At 50.1% G+C, this 23033-nt stretch overlaps 1 protein-coding gene and 1 long non-coding RNA gene across 3 annotated transcripts in view; one reads left to right on the forward strand and one right to left on the reverse strand.

The window, feature by feature from the left end:
- The window catches only part of KARS (lysyl-tRNA synthetase), a 58124-nt gene extending 49624 nt beyond the window's left edge, over positions 1-8500 (reverse strand). The window contains exons 1-2 of one of the 2 annotated variants that reach the window (XM_029608246.1): positions 8348-8484; positions 915-1116 (exon numbers count right to left, since the gene is read on the reverse strand). In XM_029608246.1, the coding sequence (XP_029464106.1) occupies positions 915-1063 (149 nt within the window). In that variant the 5' untranslated portion in view covers positions 1064-1116; positions 8348-8484. Of the gene's footprint in view, positions 1-914; positions 1117-8347 lie in introns of both variants that reach the window. The other variant, XM_029608247.1, reaches the window with a different exon arrangement.
- Positions 8501-8680: 180 nt separating this feature from the next.
- Positions 8681-21759, forward strand: LOC115095058. Its single transcript, XR_003857684.1, has 3 exons — positions 8681-8908; positions 20730-20810; positions 20917-21759. It is a non-coding gene; the product is annotated as an uncharacterized LOC115095058 (long non-coding RNA).
- The last annotated feature ends 1274 nt before the right edge of the window (positions 21760-23033 follow it).

The following is a 23033-nucleotide window of genomic DNA, read 5'->3' on the forward strand; positions in this document are numbered from 1 at the left end:
CTCCACGGCATGCCACGCCGCCGATCCTCTGCTCCTCGGAGACCAGAAATAAGAAATGTACGCCTTACCTGATCCTCGGAGCTTCCCGGCTGGAACCCGGGCGGTCTCCGGCTGCGGGGGGAGAGGGCAAGTACCTTCACCGCCGCGTTTGAGGATATGCACCCACTGCCTCGTCCACGCCGGGACTGAGGCGCCTCGAAAGCCTCACCCGAACCTCGCCCGGGGGCTGTGTCCCTGCCGCGATTCGGCCGGACCGAGGACTTACACCTCCGGGGGATCACGGAAATCACCCCGGGAAACTCTACTGGGGGAGGGACCTTAGGGTATCACCGCAGGAGTGCGGGGCTCGATGATATAGAAGTTTTACTAAGTAGAAAAAGTAGATTTGGAAAACACGCTCAGCTAGCGTGCAGGCTCTCCAAACTGCTTTGGAGACGGAAATTACTGAGTTGCTACGCTTCCTGTGGGGATATATATACCCCGTGCTGATGTCACATCCGTCTCCAACTGCTAGCACACGGATACTATCCCCATTCGTTCTGAGTCCATCTGGCTACACGCCAGGAAAGTATAATTATCACTAACAGATGGCAACATTGCCTTGAAAATGTTTAGTGTTACATGAAGAATGTCTAACAAACATACAAAATCTCTACCACTTCTAGTGATCGCCAGACACTGCTTCCTATTAATTCAAGTGATATGCAGACAGTACCACTGAAGAAACAGATCTAGAACCTTGAGAACACAAAGCTAAACAAAATGAAAGTATTGTCCATCCCATTCTTCCCAGTACTGTAACATTTCAGCACCCGTGATCAGAAGCCAAGCTGACTAAAAAAGCCATAACTTCCTCAAACAAAAAGGCTGGCAAAGTTCAGAACGGTGCAAGCAAAAGAGCAATAAGCACAAACCTTTTCTCACCACCAAGTCCCTTGTCCTTGTAGAGAGGAGGGAGAGTGGTATAGTGGTAGTGTAGTGCATCATTCTTCTGAGCCTGCAGTGCAGAGCAGGCTTGGCGAAAAGGTCCCTTAAACAGACTAAGGGCAGCCCGTGTCACCATGGCAGATAGCAACAGACTGATGCCAAATTTAGTGCTCAGCTGGTTAATTGAACCTAGCGAAAAACACAAGAGGTAAGCCACTACCAACAACCTCTCAAGTAAGTGCACCAAGCAGCTCCACTCACAATAAAATGAGCTCAGCAGAGTACAGGGGCCATTGCCCCTTCACCCACCTTCAACGTGCATTCTACCAGAGGATTCCTACCAGTTACAGGCCACAAACACAACTAACACAAACACTACTCTTTCTTTAACAGCAGTACCAGAAAAGAAAGGGGTTGGAGAATAAAAGAAAATCATTCAGTAAGATACAAATCAGCACAAAGGACATGAAGAGAATTTCAATAAGAAATAAATCAAAGTAATAAATAAGGCCCAGGACCTCTGGGGTATGTTTTTTTTTGCATTTCTTTGTCAGTTTTCTGCCACAGGAAACCAGGGACACTAGTGGTGCCAGCCACCATCAGCCTCTGATATCCTCTGACTTCCCAAGGGGCCACCACACTTCCTAGTGCCCTTCCCTCCTAATCGCGGCTGCCTTCCTTATCCCCCATCCCCAGACAGGCCACCTGCTGCAAGATTCCCACTTGTGGCAATCTCCCTCTGGCCACCGCATCCATCCTCCCTGCAACTGCCAAGCAGTGCCAATGATAACTATCCCTGCTCACACCATGAGTAATTCTGGTGTTTGGGAGGAGAGCAAAGTGAAACCTTAGAGAGGAAGAAAGCAGGCCACAGCAAGAGGGTGTACAACAACTAGAAAAAAAAAAGAGAGCGCAAATAAAAAACTAATGAAAAATAAAAATATAAAGGTAAACAGAATTGAAAGAAAAAAATGATTCAGATGTATAACAGGTTGGAGAAAATGTTAAAAAGGAATAATTTTAAAACAATAGATTTTCAATAAAAATGTATATATTATATGCAGATATATGCAATTATGCTTTAGAAATAGCAAAGAATCTAAACAAATCATGCAAGCGAGTGTTCTAATCCTTACTAAAGGCGCTGTCCACAAGCCTCTGGATCCCAATAATGACCAAAGGTAATGGTAATTAGCCAAATTATAATCACAGAACCAAGATTACGTATGGCAAATAAAAAGTGCAGGGCATATGCTCACTTATTAGCAGATGCATATATAAGCCACACCCCGTTTTAAACCCCCAAAACCTTGTAAAACCCCATTATAGTGATGTGGAAATAGCACCAATCTCAGCATCTTATTGAAAAGGACTGCTGAGGGGCAGAAGGCAAGTGGGTATCCCTCCTGCCCCTTACTGACCAGGACCCCCACAGAAGAGGTAGGTGGGGCCATGGTGGTTCCCAGCATCATTTTGTTTTTTGTTGTTTTTTTTTGGGGGGGGGGGGGAGGAGGAGGTAAGTGGGGAGGTAAGGGGTAGATGATTTAAAATACTTAAAACTAAACACAGTACTGTAGTAATGAGTGAAGTGCCTACATTGGCCTCAACACCGTGATCCACAGATTAAATGAACTCTGGTTTCCAGGCATATCTAAGATCAGTGGTTCTCAACCTTTTTTCTGTCTGGACACACCTGACAATGCTCACATGTGTCACACTAAACACGTGACTGCCACAGGGCTAAATATAAACACATACTCTGCATCCTCAGGAACCACCCTCCTCCCTCCCCGCGTCCAACCATGGGCATAGAGCAGAACTAGAATATTTCCCCATACAGAAATCATATTCTAATTCTGGCATCATCTCAGTAACACCAACACAAACTACCTCTACTACCAGGCACCTTGTAAAATGCAAAACCTGGAAAAAACGAAACAAAACCTCGGCACATGTCGCAAACCTGCCATACCATAGCAGCACGAACTCCAAGGACTCAAACAGCAATAACCCTACCTATGAAAAGGCAGCAGTGCATCACCTATGCATGGCCTACTGAGAAAACACAACAAATGCCTACAATACATGCGAGTAAAATCTCTCACGACAGTCTCACACACAAACCTACCTTCTCCAAATACAGAATAAAAACAGAAATTACAATGTGAAAGTAAAAACAGGCATGGAAACCCTCAAAAGCCCTATCGCAACGATATTAAGTAGGAGGATGTACAGAAAAGCAGTATTTTCTGCTTTTCTGCACAATTTTTAAGAGTGCTCAGCAATTAACGCCTACTCTAGGCAGGCATTAATTTTTGAGTGTAAAAATGTGCATTTTAGACCCACAATTTTTTTGCATTGCAGGTGATTCGCCAATAGCCTCATCCACATGTATTTGCATGAGATAAGCGCTATTAGTTTCGCCGTGCATTGTGTAGGCGCTGATCCCCTTATTGCATAACGGGATTAGGTAGCGCCTACACAACCCACATCCAACTGAGGTTAAACAGTGCACTCGGCTGAGCACACTGTATTGCATCAGCCCCTGACACATTATAGCTCTTGCATCTGCTCCATCTCTCACTTCCCCCAATTAGTCCCTTTCATTCATCCCCTCACTCACTTCCCTGCCCAGAATTCCTGATACCTCCCCACATCCTCTTCCCTGTGTTTTCTCTCTCCTTGCTCTCCAACCTATTCTTTTCCACCCCTTCCTGCTTAGCAGCCTCCAAGCTCCCTCTCTCTCTTCCACCTCTTCCTGCCCAGCATTCCCAACCTCCTTTCTCCCACTTCCTACAAGATGAAGAGAGCATCAGCAGCATCACTTCTAGGCCTAGGGGAGCAGGAGATAAAGTTGGTGTCCTGTCAGGCTCAGAAGAGCGGGAGTTGGCAATGTCTCACTCTGATCTGGGTGAAGGAAGAAAGCCCTCCACAGGGCCAGAAAAAGGAGAAGGAAGTGAGAGCAGCCTCCTGTCAGGCCCAATAAAGAAGTCAACTGACTCCCACCCAGGCTGAGGAAAGAACAGCCTCCTAATGGCCCTGTGTCCTCTGACTGAAGGTCCTGGCTGCCACACCAGCAAGTTACCCCCATGCATCCTTTACTTCATTTCCATCCTCTAGCCTTTAGAGATCCACGGTGTTTATCCCATGCCCCTTTGAATTTTTTCACTGTTTTGTCTTAACCACCTCCTCTGGGAAGGAATTCCAGCTAATCACCACCCTCTCCATGAAGAAATATTTCCTGACATTGGTTCTGAGTTGTCCCCCCTGGAGTTTCAATTCGTGACCCCTAGTTCTAATGATTTCTTTCCAACAGAAAAGGTTTGAAGTTCGTGCATCATTAAAACCTTTCAGATATATGAAGGTCTGTATCCTATCTCCCCTGCACCTCCTCTCTTCCAAGGTGCACATATTCAGATCCTTCAGCTTCTCCTCATAAGTCTTCCGATACTGACCCCACACCATTTTGGTCTCCCTTCTCTGGATCGCCTCCATCCTAGATCCTTTTTGAGATACGGGCTCCAGAACTATATTCAGTATTCCAAGTGAGACAACTCCAAGAACCTGTACAAGGGCATTATCACCTCTTTTCTTACTGGATATTCCTTTCTCTATGCAGCCCAGCATTCTTCTGGCTTTAGCTATCGCCTTGTCACATTGCTGGACACTATTATCCCAAGATCCCTCTCTTGGTCCATGCATATCAATATTTCACTCCCCATCATACATAGCTCTTTTGGATTATCGCATCCCAAATGTAAGACTCTGCATTTCTTGGTATTGAATCCCAGCCGCAAAATCTTTGACCACACTTCAAGCTTTCTTAAATCACTTTTCATTCTCTCTACTCCTTCAGATGTGTACACTCCGTTGCAGATCTCAGTATCATCTGCAAATAGACAAACCTTACCTTCAATCCCTTCCGCAATGTCACTCACAAAGATATTGAACAGAGCCGGTCACAAAACCAATCCTTATGGTATTCAACTTAATACAGTACTCTCTTCAGAGTAGGGTCCATTTACCATTGCACATCATTGCCTGTCAGTCAACCAGTTTGTAATCCACTCCACTACCTTGGCGCCCATGCCTCTCTTTAATTCACAGGCCTCCTATGTGGGACTGTGTCAAAAGCTTTGTTGAAATCTAAGTAAATTACACAAGCGCTCTTCCTTGATCCTATTCTCTAGTCACCCAATCAAAAAATTCAATCAGATTGGTCTGACAGGACTTTCCCCTGGTGAATCCCTGCTGCCTTAGATCCAGCAATTTCCTGGATGATAGATAGTTCACTATCCTTTCTTTCAGCACGGTCTCCATTAATTTTCCACCACAGAGGTGAGGCTAACCTGCCTGTAGTTTCCAGCCTCTTCTCTGCTACCACTCTTGTGAAGCAGGACCACAACCGATCTTCTCCAATCTCATGGCACCATTCCCATTTCCAGGGATCTATTGAACAGGTCTTTCAGGAACCCACCAGGACATCTCTGCGTTCCTGTAGAATTCTGGGATGTACCTCATTTGGCCCCATGACCTTGTCCATTTTCAGTTTTCCACGCTCTTCCCATACATTCTCTTCTGTAAAAGGAGTTATATCTACCTCATTCCCATCTACAATCTTGTCAACCAGCAGCAGTCTCTCTCCAGGGACTTCTTTAATGAACACCGAACTGAAGTATGTGTTTAATATTTCTGCCATTTCTTCGTCTGTCTTTACACCTTGCTCCTTGTCACCTTTCAATTTCACCATTCCACTTTGGACCTTCCTTCTTTCTCTGATATATCTCAAAAATGTTTTGTTATCTATCTCTACCTTTGGCAATCCTTCCTTCTGCTTGACCTTTCGCTTTCCTGATTTCTTTTTTTGTCTCCCTCAATTTCACAAGGTATTCTTCCCTGTGTTCCTCTTTTTGAGATCTTTTATACTTCCTATTCTTTTTTGTCGTTATTTTTTCAGCCATCTCCTTTGATAACAAGATCTGGTTTTTTTTCCTTGTACTTTTGTTTACTTTTCTAACATGCAGATTTGTTGCCTTTGTAATAACTACTTTTAATGTGGCTCACTGTTGTTCCTCCTTGCCCATTTTCTCCCACTCTTAATTCTTCCTCCAGGTATATACCCGTTTTGTCAAAGTCTGTATTTTTGAAATTCAAAATTCGGGTCTTCGTGACTTCTCTATATCTTATTTGCGATATCAAACCATACTGTCTGATGATCATTGGTGCTCAAGTGGTCACCTGCCCAGACATAATCCCCATTAATAAGCACTAGGTTAAGTATCACACCTTCCCTCATGGGCTCCAATACCATTTGTTTGAGCAGAGGGAATCCACTATCTCTCTTCTTGCAGATTCTGCAGAGGGGATACTCAAATCCACAGCTGGCAGATTAAAATCTCCAAGGATCAACACTTCTCCCTTCTTTGCCACCTTTTGGATTTCTTTCACCAGATCTTGATCCAGATCTTCAGTTTAGGTTTGAGACCTGTAGACCACGCCAGTGTACATGGAAGAACCATGGTCTTAAGATAGCCTATATGCTTCTTCCATATCCCACGTCCCTTGCATTTTGGTTTCATTGATATGGTTTTTGACAAAGTATAATTCCTCCCCCTTTTCTGTCCTGTCCTTCCTTAACAAGTTATAGCCCGGGATGGCCATATCCTAGTCATAAGACTCTGGAACCATGTCTCTGTAATGGCAATGTCCAAGTCCACCTCCACCATTAGGTCCAGGCTACGAGCATTTGTGATCATAACGTTACAGCTTTCCTCCCTTCGTTTACAGATCTTCATAGTCACCTTTTCTGCTCTTTTGCTTAAGCATGGAAAGTTGAGTTGAATAATTTTATCAACTGCTCTCACTTCATTGGCTACCTTCTTCCACCCCCATCCTGTGGTTTAAATGCCTGATGTTGTATGACCGGAATTTCACGCTTATGACCTTCATTCCTGCTACTGTCAAATGTAGTCCACCCTTATTGTATAGCCTTTTACTGCTCCATACATGACCCCAGTCTCCAATGTATCTAAATATATATTTTTACACCATGATTTGAGCCATGTATTGAAATTTTCTATCTGGCTTATTCTATCCTTTCATTTCCTTTTCAGAAAAGACAATATTCTCTACCATGGGTTTAATCTCCTTCCCAGACATTGGAAATTTCTGTACTGCTTGGATAGTTTCTAGCAAGGTCATTGGTCTCCAGATGGAGGATAACATTGATAAGAGTCTTTACTTTATTCTATAATTGTACCAACTACCTAGTTTGCATTTCTACTAGTGAAGATGCTGTAAGGCATTTAATTATCATTGCCTTCGAAAAGAGATCCCAAATTAGTTCCTCTAATGATTGAATCTCCTATCAGGAGGTTTATGGGGGTTTTTTATATGAGATTTGATAATACTAAAGGGTTTTCGGTTGCATTGGATGGATTCTTCCTCTACAGATATCCACTTGTTGTCTGCTGGAGGAGCATCTTCAGTTTCCAGAGCAGAAAAGGCTATCAATGTGGACAGAGGCGGCACACTGTATAACCCACACTCCGACACGGGTTAAATAGGCGCTAATCCACCCCCTAATGCAATAGGGGGATTAGTACCTATTTAACCCACATCAGACTTGGAGTGAATGCAATAGGGCTCATCACGTGCAAATGCATGTGAATGAGGCTATTACTCATTCCCTCTGCATGCCAAAAAAAAAAAAGTGTGCGTCTCAGGCACACATTCTGCTCTCAGATATTAACACCTGCCTGGAGCAGGCGTTAATAGCTAAGTGCAGGTAAAAAGTACAGAAAAGCAGAAACTCCACGGCGGGGTTGCTAGCACGATCCCCTAATTTGGGTATAGCGTTGTGCCCCCCCCCCCTTTGCAGGCGCTGACTTTTTATTGCATCGACCCCTTTGAGTGAATGAGTAATAGCCTCATTAACATGCATTTGCATTAGGGGGTGGATTTGCGTCTACTTTAACCCGCGCTCGGCTGAGCTCACTGTATTGCATCGGCCCCAAAGAATGTTTTCAGGTTGTCTCCCGGCTTCTAAACTAGCACCTTATTTCAGGATTATGGAAAGAGGCCGACTGTCCTCAGCACTCCGGGAATTGTAGTCCAGCGACCGAACATACCTAGCTATTTTTAGACTATCCCTCCCAGGATTCCATAGCACCGGCTGCCGCAAACCAGTGCGATGAAGCATATCGGGAGATACAGTGCTTCAAGGGAAAAGCCAACGTGAGTCTGGCGGAGGCCAGAACTACAAGTCCCATCGTGTACCAGGAGCTCAGAGCCGGCGGCGAAGGCTCAAGGAAAAGGGCCTCAGCGAGAGGCCGACTCACATCCCAGACCGGAGAAACCAGCGGTGAGAGCTTGGCTACAAGCCAAAGCCCTTGCTCTGCCGCCTTCACGTTTTACTCACTTTTTGCTGAGTTTCAGCTCCCCGTCTATAAGAGGAGCGTCCCCAGTATCCGCCATGTCGGGCTACTACAGAAAGAGAGAAAGATTTCCGGTGTGAAATTCTCAGAAACACTTCCCTTTCCTGAGGGAGTCCCGCCCCGGAGCGAGTGACGTGTGCGGAAGTGAATGCTTTCTTTGCAGTGTTGCCAACCTCGCTTATTTACCGCGAGATTGGGCTTCTTTTCCTAGTCATTCGCGTTTTTTTTTTCCGATTCGCGGGTTGCTTTTAATTGGGCTATTTTTTCTGCCAGTCGCGGTTTTTTGGGCTTGTTGGGCGGGACTTGTGCTCTGATGATACAGTGATTGGCTGCTGCTGCGATGAAGCCTGTCCATAGCAGGCACACCCTATCCCTATATTGCAGCAGTAAGCCAATCAGAGCAGGATTCAAAGAGTGAGCTGCAAGCCTTGTTGATGGATACCTCGCGAACACATTTTTGTTGGCAGACCTGGAACGGGAAGGCCAGCAGCACGGCATTGAAGGGCAACAGCAAAGGAATCTTCAGACTGTGCAGCTACAGCCAGGTATCAGGAGGGGAGGAATTAGTATGTTGGGAGGGGGGAATGAGAGTGTGGGGGGCCAGAGATGTGCTTGGAGGGGGGGTGAGGAGAGGGGAATGAATGAGAGTGTGGGGGCCAGAGATGTGCTTGGAGGGGGGTGAGGAGAGGGGAATGAATGAGAGTGTGGGGGCCAGAGATGTGCTTGGAAGGGGGTGGGGAAAGGGGAATGAGTGAGAGTGTGGGGGCCAGAGATGTGCTGGGAGGGGGGTGGGGAGAGGGGAATGAATGAGTGAGAGTGTGGGGGGCCAGAGATGTGCTGGGAGGGGGGTGGGGAGAGGGGAATGAATGAGTGAGAGTGTGGGGGCCAGAGATGTGCTGGGAGGGGGGTGGGGAGAGGGGAATGAATGAGTGAGAGTGTGGGGGCCAGAGATGTGCTGGGAGGGGGGTGGGGAGAGAGTGGGGGGGGAGAGGGGAATGAATGAGTGTGGGGGCCAGGGATGTGCTCGGAGGGGGGTGGGGAGATGGGAATGAGTGAGTGTGTGTGTGTGGGGGGCCAGGGATGTGCTCGGAGAGGGGAATGAGTGAGTGTGTGGGGGGCCAGGGATGTGCTCGGAGAGGGGTGGGGAGATGGGAATGAGTGAGTGTGTGTGTGTGGGGGCCAGGGATGTGCTCGGAGAGGGGAATGAATGAGAGTGTGGGGGCCAGGGATGTGCTCGGAGAGGGAATGAATGAGAGTGTGGGGGCCAGGGATGTGCTCGGAGGGGGTGGGGAGATGGGAATGAGTGAGTGTGTGTGTGTGGGGGCCAGGGATGTGCTCGGAGAGGGGAATGAGTGAGTGTGTGTGTGTGGGGGCCAGGGATGTGCTCGGAGAGGGGAATGAGTGAGTGTGTGTGTGTGGGGGCCAGGGATGTGCTCGGAGAGGGGAATGAGTGAGTGTGTGTGTGTGGGGGCCAGGGATGTGCTCGGAGAGGGGAATGAGTGAGTGTGTGTGTGTGGGGGGCCAGGGATGTGCTCGGAGAGGGGGAATGAGTGAGTGTGTGGGGGCCAGGGATGTGCTCGGAGAGGGGAATGAGTGAGTGTGTGGGGGCCAGGGATGTGCTCGGAGAGGGGAATGAGTGAGAGTGTGGGGGCCAGGGATGTGCTCGGAGGGGGGTGGGGAGATGGGAATGAGTGAGTGTGTGTGTGTGGGGGCCAGGGATGTGCTCGGAGAGGGGAAGTGAGTGAGTGTGTGTGTGTGGGGGCCAGGGATGTGCTCGGAGAGGGGAATGAGTGAGTGTGTGTGTGGGGGGGGCCAGGGATGTGCTCGGAGAGGGGAATGAGTGAGTGTGTGTGTGTGGGGGGCCAGGGATGTGCTCGGAGAGGGGAATGAGTGAGTGTGTGTGTGTGGGGGGCCAGGGATGTGCTCGGAGAGGGGAATGAGTGAGTGGTGTGGGGGGCCAGGATGTGCTCGGAGAGGGGAATGAGTGAGTGTGTGGGTGGGGGCCAGGGATGTGCTCGGAGAGGGGAATGAGTGTGTGTGTGGGGGGGCCAGGGATGTGCTCGGAGGGGGGAATGAGTGTGTGTGTGGGGGCCAGGGATGTGCTCGGAGAGGGGTGGGGAGAGGGGAATGAGTGAGTGTGTGGGGGGGCCAGGGATGTGCTCGGAGAGGGGAATGAGTGTGTGTGTGTGGGGGCCAGGGATGTGCCTCGGAGGGGGGGAATGAGTGTGTGTGTGGGGGGCCAGGGATGTGCTCGGAGAGGGGTGGGGAGAGGGGAATGAGTGAGTGTGTGGGGGGCCAGGGATGTGCTCGGAGAGGGGAATGAGTGAGTGTGTGGGGGCCAGGGATGTGCTCGGAGGGGGGTGGGGAGAGGGGGAATGAGTGAGTGTGTGGGAGTCAGGGATGTGCTCGGAGGGGGGAATGAGTGAGTGTGTGGGAGCCAGGGATGTGCTCGGAGGGGGGGTGGGGGAGAGGGGAATGAGTGAGTGTGTGGGGGCCAGGGATGTGCTCGGAGGGGGGTGGGGAGATGGGAATGAGTGAGTGTGTGGGGGCCAGGGATGTGCTCGGAGAGGGGAATAAGTGTGAGGGGTTGGTATCTTTTATTTCCTAGCGTGTAGCAGATGGACTCAGGACCAATGGTATAGTGTACTCCTGTTAGTAGTTGGAGACAGATCAGATTTTCAATCTGACGTCAGCCCCTAGTACATATACCCCTGCAGGAAGTGCAGCTCCTCAGTATTTTCCGTCTCCAAAGCAGTTAGGGACTATCTGCATGCTCTCTGAGCGTTAGAACCAAAATTCAAGGAAAAACCCAAATTTAAGAAGAAAAGTTTACCTGAAGACTAGCCCAGCTCTCCTGCGGTGATACCCTCTGGTCCCTCCCCCAGTTCAAATTCCTGAGGTGATTTCCGTGGTCCCTCAAGTGTGTGTGTGTGGGGCCAGGGATGTGCTCGGAGAGGGGAATGAGTGTGTGTGTTGTGGGGGGGGCCAGGGATGTGCTCGGAGAGGGGAATGATTGATGAGTGTGTGGGGGCCAGGGATGTGCTCGGAGAGGGGAATGAGAGTGTGTGGGGGGCCAGGGATGTGTGCCGGAGGGGTGGGAGAGGGAATGAGTGAGTGTGTGGGGGGCCAGGGATGTGCTCGGAGAGGGGAATGAGTGAGTGTGTGTGGGGGGCCAGGGATGTGCTCGGAGAGGGGAATGAGTGAGTGTGTGTGGGGGGCCAGGGATGTGCTCGGAGGGGGAATGAGTGAGTGTGTGGGGGGCCAGGGATGTGCTCGGGAGGGGAATGGTGAGTGGTGTGTGGGGGCCAGGGATGTGCTCGGAGAGGGGAATGAGTGAGTGTGTGGGGGCCAGGGATGTGCTCGGAGAGGGGAATGAGTGAGTGTGTGGGGGCCAGGGATGTGCTCGGAGAGGGGAATGAGTGAGAGTGTGGGGGCCAGGGATGTGCTCGGAGGGGGGTGGGGAGAGGGAATGAGTGAGTGTGTGTGGGGGCCAGGGATGTGCTGGAGAGGGGATGAGTGAGTGTGTGTGTGGGGGGCCAGGGATGTGCTGGAGAGGGGAATGAGTGAGTGTGTGTGTGGGGGGCCAGGGAGGGATGTGTGGGGAGAGGGGAATGAGTGAGTGTGTGGTGGGGGCCAGGGATGTGCTCGGAGGGGGAATGAGTGAGTGTGTGTGTGTGTGGGGGGCCAGGGATGTGCTCGGAGAGGGGAATGAGTGAGTGTGGGGGGCCAGGGATGTGCTCGGAGAGGGGAATGAGTGAGTGTGTGGGGGCCAGGGATGTGCTCGGAGAGGGGAATGAGTGTGTGTGGGGGCCAGGGATGTGCTCGGAGGGGGGAATGAGTGTGTGTGTGGGGGCCAGGGATGTGCTCGGAGGGGGGGGGAGAGGGAATGAGTGAGTGTGTGGGGCCAGGGATGTGCTCGGAGAGGGGAATGAGTGTGTGTGGGGGGCCAGGGATGTGCTCGGAGAGGGGAATGAGTGGTGTGTGGGGGGCCAGGGATGTGCTCGGAGATGGGGAGAGGGGAATGAGTGAGTGTGTGGGGAGTCAGGGATGTGCTCGGAGAGGGGGAATGAGTGAGTGTGTGGGAGCCAGGGATGTGCTCGGAGGGGGGTGGGGAGAGGGGAATGAGTGTGTGTGTGGGGGCCAGGGATGTGCTCGGAGGGGGGAATGAGTGTGTGTGTGGGGGGCCAGGGATGTGCTCGGAGGGGGGTGGGGAGATGGGAATGAGTGAGTGTGTGGGGGCCAGGGATGTGCTCGGAGGGGGGGAGAGGGAATGAGTGAGTGTGTGGGGGCCAGGGATGTGCTCGGAGAGGGGAATAAGTGTGAGGGGTTGGTATCTTTTATTTCCTAGCGTGTAGCAGATGGACTCAGGACCAATGGGTATAGTGTACTCCTGTTAGTAGTTGGAGACAGATCAGATTTCAATCTGATGTCAGCCCCTAGTACATATACCCCTGCAGGAAGTGCAGCTCCTCAGTATTTTCCGTCTCCAAAGCAGTTAGGGACTATCTGCATGCTCTCTGAGCGTTAGAACCAAAATTCAAGGAAAAACCCAAATTTAAGAAGAAAAGTTTACCTGAAGACTAGCCCCGCTCTCCTGCGGTGATACCCTCTGGTCCCTCCCCCAGTTCAAATTCCTGAGGTGATTTCCGTGGTCCCTCAGAGGTGAGCCTCGGTCCGGTGGCCAAATCTCAGCAGGGACTTAGCCCCTGATTTTGGGCACGGTTGAGAGGCAGCGGGTGCATTCCTCGAGCGCGGCGATGAAGGTATTTGCCCTCTCCCCCTGCAGCCGGAGACCGCCCGGGACGAAACCGGGAAGCGCCGAAGACAAGGTAAGGTAGAAATCTTCTATGTAAACAGTCTCCGAGGATCGAAGAGGAGCACAGGCTGCTGATCGGAGCCAGTGCCGCTGGGTTGATCCACCCTAGCAGGGCTAGGCCCCGGCTGTTCCCGAGGGTCTACCCACGTGGTGACCCTCCGAGGAGGTCGCCATCTTGACCCGCCTCGCCGTTCAACTCGAGCACACAAGTCCCTTGTGCGCATAAACTTAGGCGCACATAATACCTCACGAGCATAAGTTGCGCGCACGGAACAAGGCGCATATCTGCGGCTAGGCGCACATCTCAGCGCATATCTGAGGTGCACTGGAGCGCACAAGAGCTCACGCGGCCACAGTCATGGCAGCTCCAGAGTCGGGCATAAAAGCGCAAGGCCTCTGCCAAGCATGCCACGTCAGAGCCGCACAGAGCGAGGAGGCCGACGCCCTGTCCGTACATTGGAGGAGGCCCTGGGAGATCCAGGCCAGGGCCATTCCAGCCAGGGCCCAATGCTAGCTCTTCAGGGGGCACCCCGGACCTAGCAGGCCCCAGGGAGTCCACCCCGCACTCGGGGACTCCCAGAGAACCAGCGCCCCTCAACTTAGACCCAGCTTCGATATCGTGGGTGGAGCTGTTCAAGGGGATTCACGCCTTTGTCAGGATGCAAACTGAACCCCGGGAGGTCCAGCCACAGGCGCCTCCGGAGGACCCTCATGCTCCAGGACCCTCTAGGCCTAGGCACAGGTCCACACCGTCCAGAAGTTCCGCCTACGAGGACACAGACCACTCTGAAGAGGAAATTGAGCCCCTGGAAGAAGGGGAACTCCCCCCGGGGACAGAGCCACACCGAACCATGAGACGCTTCTTCACAAAGGATGAGCTCCCGGACCTAGTATCCCAATGTCTAACGGAACTCGCTATCCCAGGCCAAGGGCCCTCAAGGGAACCTAGAATGAACCCCCTGCTGGAGGGCCTTCGTCAGACGTCTCGCTATTTTCCTCTCTTACAGGCGGCACAACAGCTAATTGACCTAGAGTGGAATGCTCCAGAGTCCTCATTCAAAGGGGGTCGAGCATTGTCGGCCATGTATCCCCTGGACCCAGCGACCAAAGAACTCCTGGCGTGCCCTAGCGTGGACGCCATGGTCTGTGCGGTCGCTAAGCGCACTACCATCCCAGTGGAGGGAGGAGCGGCGCTCAAGGACGCTCATGACCGGCGCCTAGAAGCCTTGCTAAAGCAGTCATTCGAGGTTGCAGCTCTGTCCCTTCAGATTGCGGCCTGCTGCACCGTGGTGACGCGTGCCTGCCTATCTCAAGCCAGGAACAGCACCTCGGGAGAGGACATGGAATCAACTCTGTCCTTTCTCACCGACGCGGCTTCCGATCTAGTGCGTACAACAGCCAGAGGAGTCTCGTCCACTGTGGCAGCCAGAAGACAGCTCTGGCTCCGAAATTGGTCGGCAGACGCCTCTTCCAAGACGAGTCTATCAAAGGATCCCTCCTCTTCGGCAGCGAACTAGAGAAACTGGCCAACAAATGGGGTGACTCCCCATTACCGCGCCTGCCGGAAGACAAGACGAAGAGAAACCAGCGTCCCTTCCACAGATCCGCCAGAGGCAGAAGCTCACAGCGCTTCAACCCTTTCAAAAGCAACTATCGAGCACCCCACCCTACGAGCAGGAGCCAGTCCTTTCGGAACAAGCACACCAAGAGAGGAACCAGTGCGGGTGCAGGCTCCGGCCGCACCCCACAATGAGAATCAGCCGACCCATCCAAGGGAAGATGCTATAGGGGCAGACTAGCCTTATTCTACCGCATATGGGTCGAGATAACTACGGACAAATGGGTCCTGGCCATCATCCGGGAGGGGTACTACCTGGACTTCATTCGAACTTCCCCCGAAAAATTCGTGGAATCTCCCTGCCACGACCCCCTCAAGAGGGCGGCAGTGGAAGCTACACTGAACAGGCTTCTGACCCTCGAGGCCATAACCCCAGTGCCTATACGGGAAATGAATACTGGACATTACTCCATTTACTTCATCGTACCCAAGAAAGAGGGCATATTCAGGCCCATCCTGGACCTCAAGTCGGTCAACCGCCACCTAAGGGTTCCCCGCTTCCGCATGGAAACCTTACGATCCGTCATACGGGCAATACAACCAGGAGAGTTCCTCACATCCCTGGATCTGTCGGAGGCCTACTTACACATCCCAATGCATCAGGAACACCAGCGCTTCCTACACTTCAAGGTCCTGAATCGTCACTATCAGTTCCGGGCACTACCCTTCGGGTTAGCCACAGCACCCCGGACGTTCACCAAGGTAATAGTAATAGTGGCGGCAACACTCAGGAAGGAGGGAATCCTCGTTCATCCCTACCTGGACGATTGGCTGATCAGGGCGAAGTCACCGGAGGAAAGCCACCAAGCAACCAGCAGAGTCATAGCACTACTGGAAAGCCTAGGATGGGTAGTCAACATAAACAAAAGCTCCCTACAGCCCGCACAGTCGCTGGAATACCTAGGCGTCCAATTCGACACCAAGGAAGACAAGGTCAGCCTGACCCCCGCGAGGAGGTCAAAGCTGCGGGGCCGGCTTCAGATCTTGCTGAGCGTTCCTCGTCCCACAGCATGGGATTACCTGCAAGTCCTCGGACTGATGGCGTCCACGCTGGAAGTAGTGCCATGGGCGCGAGCACAAATGAGACCTCTACAGCGCTCACTTCTAACGCGGTGGAGTCCACGGTCCCAGAACTACACCGTACGCCTTCCACTCCCGGGCAGCGTCTGGACCCAGCTACGGTGGTGGCTGCAGAACAGCCACCTGAGCCGGGGATCAAGCCTATCCTCCCCAACCTGGACCCTGCTCACCACAGATGCCAGCTTACATGGATGGGGAGCACACTGCGAAGAGCTGACCACCCAAGGGCAGTGGAACGCAGAAGAGGCGGGATGGAACATCAACCACCTAGAAGCGCGGGCAGCCAGATTAGCCTGTCTGCGGTTTGCCCACAGACTTCGAGGCAAAGCGGTCTGACTGATGTCGGACGACGCCACGACGGTGGCCTACATCAACCGACAGGGCGGAACCAGAAGCCAACAGGTGTCCCTAGAAATAGACCTCCTGATGGCGTGGGTGGAAGCAAATCTTCAGGAGATCTCGGCCGTCCACATTGCCGGGAAAGACAACATCGCGGCAGACTTCCTCAGCAGAGAAAGTCTAAACCCAGGAGAATGGAAACTGTCATCCATAGCCTTCCAAATGATAGTGAATCGGTGGGGGATCCCAAACATGGACCTTCTGGCAAGCAGATCCAACGCTCAAGTACCCAGATACTTCAGCTGCAGACGGGACCTGCAGTCCCAGGGGATCGATGCCTTGGCCTCCGGGGATCCTTCTATATGCCTTCCCGCCGTGGCCCTTGCTGGGCGCAATCATTCACAAGATACAGCGACACAGGGGACTAGTTCTCCTGGTGGCCCCGGATTGGCCAAGAAGACCTGGTACGCAGACATGAGAAGACTGCTGGCAGGGAACCCACTACCCCTGCCGCCGCACAGAGACCTGCTCCAACAAGGCCCGATCCTTCACGAGGACCCGACTCAATTCTCGCTTACGGTCTGGCCATTGAGAGGGCTCGACTGAGGAAGAGCGGATACTCGGAGGCAGTAATAGATACTCTCCTCCGAGCACGCAAGTTCTCCACATCTCTAACGTACATAAGGATTTGGAGAGTCTTCAAGGCCTGGTGCGAAGACCACAACATCAAGCCACGCCCCTCCAGAGTTCCCGTGATCCTGGAATTCTTACAGAATGGGCTACAGCAGTGTCTGTCCCTCAATTCCATCAAGGTACAGATAGCAGCATTGTCATGCTATGGCTCCAGGAGCGAGGGCAACAGCATAGCCTCGTACCCGGATGTATCACGCTTCCTGAAAGGAGTCAAACACATTCGCTCACCTCTAAGATGGATGGTACCTCTGTGGAACCTCAACCTCGTCTTGGAGTTCCTAGCGGGATCCGCCTTCAGACCCCTCCGAGGCCTATCTCTCCGTCTGTTAACCTTAAAGACAGTGTTCTTGCTGGCCGTGTGTTCGGCCCGCCGCATCTCGGAGCTACAAGCACTGTCCCTGCCGTGAACCGTTCTTCAGATTCACCCCGGGGTTCATCCAACTACGCACAGTTCCCTCCTTCCTCCCTAAAGTGGTCTCACACTTCCACCTCAATCAAACCATCGCACTACCAACGATGGACGGCGTGAAGAACTCGGGAAAAGACCGTAGCCTACGTCACCTCGACATCGGCAGACTCCTAGCCAGATATTTGGAAAGGTCGGAACCGGTACGAAAGACAGACCACCTTTTTGTCCTTCACAGCGGAAAGAGGCAAGGGGAAGCGGCCTTGCGGACAACCATTGCCCGCTGGATCAAAGAAGTCATTAAGGCGGCCTATGTAGAAGCAGGAAAACCACCACCTCTACAAGTCAAGGCCCATTCAACCAGAGCCTAGGCGGTGTCCTGGGCAGAGACTAGAATGCTGTCACCTGCGGACATCTGCAGAGCGGCAACGTGGTCCTCTATCCACACTTTCTCCAGATTCTACTGTCTGGACGTACAGGCTCAGGAGGACACGGCATTTGCAAGGACAATTCTAAGTGGACCCCGGGCAGCCTCCCACCCGATTCGGGAGTAGCTTTTATACATCCCATTGGTCCTGAGTCCATCTGCTACACGCTAGGAAATGGAGAAATTACTTACCTGATAATTTCGTTTTCCTTAGTGTAGACAGATGGACTCAGCATCCCACCCTGGGCTGCCCTGAGGCACTGTGCCAATGAGTTACGGGTAAGCCATGTCTTTATTTACCTAAGACGTCCACCCTGCCCGGTGTCGACGCTTTCCGGTTGAGTACACTGGCGGTCTCCAGCTATAGTCAACCAATCAGTTCAAGTTAATCAAGTTTAATCGAGTTTAAACGTTCTAACAAGTTAGTTAAGTTTAACCATAATATGAAGTTAATCAGTCAGTCAGTCACATATATATCCACAACGCTTTTCAAGGAAGAATACTGAGGAGCTGCACTTCCTGCAGGGGTATGTGTACTAGGGCAGTGATGGCTAACCTATGACACGCGTGTCAGAGGTGACACACCGAGATTTTTTGCTGACACACGCAGCCTTTCGTGGACTATCGGGAATTTTTTTTTTAATTGGCTGCGCCGAGCCTTTAAAACTAGTTTTTTAGTGTCCCCTCCACCTCCCCAATGCCCCCGGGCGCAGCGACAGGCAGATAGGCAGGGCCACGGCCCGAAGAAAAAGATCACGTTTAAACGCGCTGATGTTCCTCCTCCTTCCTGCCTGTGCAGCCCCGGAACTAAACGTTGCCGGAGCCACGTGGGCTGGAAGGAGGTGAAGCATCGGCGTGTGCAGAAGAGGAGCAGCACTTGCATTTACGGGCAGCCGCGAATCCCAAGTCGCAGCGGCCCTGAGAAGAGGAAGAGGCCTGGTAGCAGGGCTGCCGCAGAGCCCATCCTGTGACTACCCGCGAAGAGGAGTCCCAGAGGTGAGAGAGAGGCTGAGGGTCTGTAGAGGGTGTGTGTGTGTGTGTGCGTGTATGAGATGAGTTGAGAGATTGTGTGTGAGAGTGAGGACTTGAATGTTTGCAGAGACAGCATGTGGGAGTGAGAGAGAGCCTGTGTGTGTGAGTCAGACAGCATGTGCCAGTGACTGTGTGTATGAATGATTGTATGAGAGAGAGCATGTGCCAGTGAGAGCCTGTGTGTGTGTGTGTGAGAGAGAGAAGAGCATGTGAGAATGAGAACCTGTGTGTTTGAGGGAAGAAGATGGAGAGAAAAGAAACAGAAAAAAAGACAATATAAAAGGAATTGGCAAAAAAAAATAAGAAAGGAAAGGTGGGGGAAAAAAAGCCTGTGACCAACCAATTAGAAAATGAAGATCAGACAGCAAAGGTAAAAAAACAAAATAAATTACTTTTTAGTGATTGGCACATGTAATCTTTGGGAATGTGCAAGAATAGCACTTTCTCTATGCGGATCTCACAATGTACGAGATCAGCATGGAGAAAATGGAAGCCCACGGGGCCTGCACAGAGGAGGCAGCAGAATGGGCATCAGTGTCAGTAGCAGCAATCGGCACCTCCCCAATAGCCATGCGGCAGCAGTGACAGTGGCAGCAGAGGAATGAGAGAGGTTCTGAGGTTGCTGGCAAAAGAGAGGGGGGTCTGCCTTTAGTGTGTGCATGTGAATGAATGGGACTCTGCATGGGGGTGTATGTGTGTGAATGCATGGGTGCCTGCATGAGAATGAATTGGTGCCTGCCTGGAGGATGGAGCGGGAGTGGTGTGATAGTGACTGGGAGCCTGCCAGTGTGTGTGTGTGTGTGTGTATGAGAAAATCCAGGGGAGTGAGAGTTTGGTGAAGGGGGAGAGAGTGTTTTAATTGAAGATTTAGCCAATGAAATTCAGCAGAAAAAAGTCACTAAGCAGGTAAGGCAAATAATTATTTGTTTTTGCTTTATTAATAAATACAGAACATATATTAAAATTATAACTTTGTTATTAATATTAGAACATAAGAACATAAGAAAATGCCATACTGGGTCAGAACAAGGGTCCATCAAGCCCAGCATCCTGTTTCCAACAGTGGCCAATCCAGGCCATAAGAACCTGGCAAGTACCCAAAAACTAAGTCTATTCCTTGTAACCATTGCTAATGGCAGTGGCTATTCTCTAAGTGAACTTAATAGCAGGTAATGGACTTCTCCTCCAAGAACTTATCCAATCCTTTTTTAAACACAGCTATACTAACTGCACTAACCACATTCTCTGGCAACAAATTCCAGAGTTTAATTGTGCGTTGAGTAAAAAAGAACTTTCTCCGATTAGTTTTAAATGTGCCCCATGCTAACTTCATGGAGTGCCCCCTAGTCTTTCTACTATCCGAAAGAGTAAATAATCTATTCACATCTACCCGTTCTAGACCTCTCATGATTTTAAACACCTCTATCATATCCCCCCTCAGTCGTCTCTTCTCCAAGCTGAAAAGTTCTAACCTCTTTAGTCTTTCCTCATAGGGGAGTTGTTCCATTCCCCTTATCATTTTGGTAGCCCTTCTCTGTACCTTCTCCATCGCAATTATATCTTTTTTGAGATGCGGCAACCAGAATTGTACACAGTATTCAAGGTGCGGTCTCACCATGGAGTGATACAGAGGCATTATGACATTTTCCGTTTTATTAGAGCTACAAATATCACAAAATTATGGATTTTTCTAGAAGTGACACACCACCCGAGTTATGCTCTGTCTTTTTATGAATTTTGACACAGCGCAAAAGGTTAGCCATCACTGTACTAGGGGCTGACGTCAGATTGAAATCTGATCCGTCTCCAGCTGCTATCAGGAGTATACTATACCCATTGGTCCTGAGTCCATCTGTCTACACTAAGGAAAACGAAATTATCAGGTAAGTAATTTCTCCAATTTGTTCTACTCCACTTGATTTCATCTATTTTTTTTTCTCATTTCTTCCCTGTAGCTGATCACCTTTTATAAAAAAAAAAAAAACAAAACCCTTATTTTGACAAAAAGAAAGCTTGTCCATACCTGCTGACTACAGGTAAAAAAAGTGTGACATGGAAACTTGTAATGCTATTTTTCTACACCACTTTTGCTTTCCTCTAATTTTGCCTTTTTTTTTTCTCTTTCGTTTCTTCTCCCTGCAGAAGATCATCTCTGTAAGAAAGCCAGTCTATACCTACTGTTTCCGTCCTTGGCTGCTACACTACTAAATGGTTTTGATCTACTATGGCTACAGTAAAGAACTGGGCTAAATACAGTAAAGTACTGCAAAGCATGGGAAGAGGAACGTGAACTAAAAGCATGGATTCAGCCTGTTTTCAGCAATGAGAATAAGGCTACGTGCAAATTTTGCAAGTGTGACATTCGTGCACATCATGCAGACCTTCTGCAACATGCTAAAACAGAGAAACATGCAAAAAGCTAAGCTCCTTTGTCATCTATGCGACTCACAGACATTGGTGTTTCAATTTCACGTGTTTTGGGCTTTTTTTGGGCTTGTTTTTTTGGAAAAAAGTGCTTATTCTTTCATGAAAACCTGGCAACCCTGTTTCTTTGGTAAAGGTCGGGTAGAGCTCCCGATTCCTTTTACTGAGGGCCCAAGCTCCGCTATTGAACTTGGATCCACATTCACTCAGGAGGACGCCAAAGGCGATGCTGATTCTGGGGACTTGTGGTGGCTGGGAATAACTGTTCCTTGCTCGTAGTATATAAAAGCTTTTAGAAAGAAAGGTTCCCAGTTAGGTGCCAGTGATCTGTACCCGTAGCTCGGGCTCAGTGTTTGGGTTTTGAATTTGTGTCCTACTGCCTTCAGTTATCTGGGGAAAGGCTTCTTTCTCTTCCACATCTCCTAAGAGAAGTTGGTGCTTATCTGCCATGATGTTCTGCGTTTCTGTGTACATTAGTTCTACAGCCAGAGAGTTAGCACCTCACTCCAGCTCAGCCAAACTATTCGATCTAGCACCCGATTTGCCCCATTTATATATTTACAAGCCGTTAAGCCCGTTAAAACGGGCTACATCCCTCTGTCTCTCACCTCCCCCTCTTTCTCTCTCCCCTCACTCTTCACCACCCCCTCCCTCACCCCACTCCTCCCCACCCTCCCTCTCCTATCACTTTTACAGAATACATGGATTTGTGCGCTTTATTTTCACGCTTACTTTCTAATCAGACCTACAAATCTTCGCATATACAGGGGGGAAATCAGGTTGCGATCAGTATGTTTGGTTGATCTGGGCTGAAATGGCACCCTAGCTTCCACACATTCCCCCTGTGCTTCCAGTGCCCCCATTTTATTGATTCAGCTGCTCTTCTGAAGCAACCTTAAGCCCTTCAAGGAAGGACTGTGAGCCAGTATGTGCTTCTAGTCCCTGTAATAGCTTCCTCCCCACCTGCACGTTTTTCCTTTGGGCAGGAAGGAGGTGGCTCACTTTGAGCATATCCTGGTTCACAGACCCTTGCTCATTCATAGAAGATACTGCGAATGGCTGGGCCGAGTGCTGCCCAGCACAAAAGTGACAATTCAGAAGAAAATTCATGTGCTGGTAGGGAGAAAAGAAAGGGGCCTATTTGGCCTGGGCCTCAGATTTAGACACTTGTTAATTTTTTTTGTGTCGGTTATTGATCATGACCTCTACACCTCTGAGAGAACCTGGCAGGAAGGACTGAAGAGCAGAGGATGAGGGGAAGACCAGTGAGTAATGATTACTGTAAGCTGTGCGGGGGAGGGGAAGGAGAGGGACCTGGCACTGCTCCATCTGTACCACGGTTAAGGACTTTTGTTTTCAGTTTTGTTTTGTTTTTTCAATGTTATAACTAAAAAAAAAAAACTTTTCCAATGATTTTTCTCCTGAGTGTTTATAACACTCATTTTCCACTGATTTATTTTGTTATAACAATGAAATCCCCAGGCAAAATAGAATAAAAACTGAAAATGATTTTAAACATGATGTGGCTGGCTGTTGAGGAATTATTGGCATTTTATTTCTATTTAAATCTTTGCACGTGAACCTTAAGTTTCCCAACATTACAATTTGACTAAAATCTCCTTTTTGGATATTATGATGTGGAGGGTGATCATTTTGTCTAGATCCCCTAACCGATAGACCTCTTTCATTGCTGGCTGTTGATCCATCCCAAGCAAATTAAAAACCTAGGCATTTAACAACAGGTAAAAGCAGTAATAAAAAGTTGTTTTTATGAACTCCATCTGTTACCGAGATTTAAATTGGGGGTTTTTTGTTTAAATATTTTTATTAGTAAA

The sequence above is a fragment of the Rhinatrema bivittatum genome, chromosome 7 (assembly GCF_901001135.1).
Source record: "Rhinatrema bivittatum chromosome 7, aRhiBiv1.1, whole genome shotgun sequence".
NCBI classification, from domain to species: domain Eukaryota; kingdom Metazoa; phylum Chordata; class Amphibia; order Gymnophiona; family Rhinatrematidae; genus Rhinatrema; species Rhinatrema bivittatum.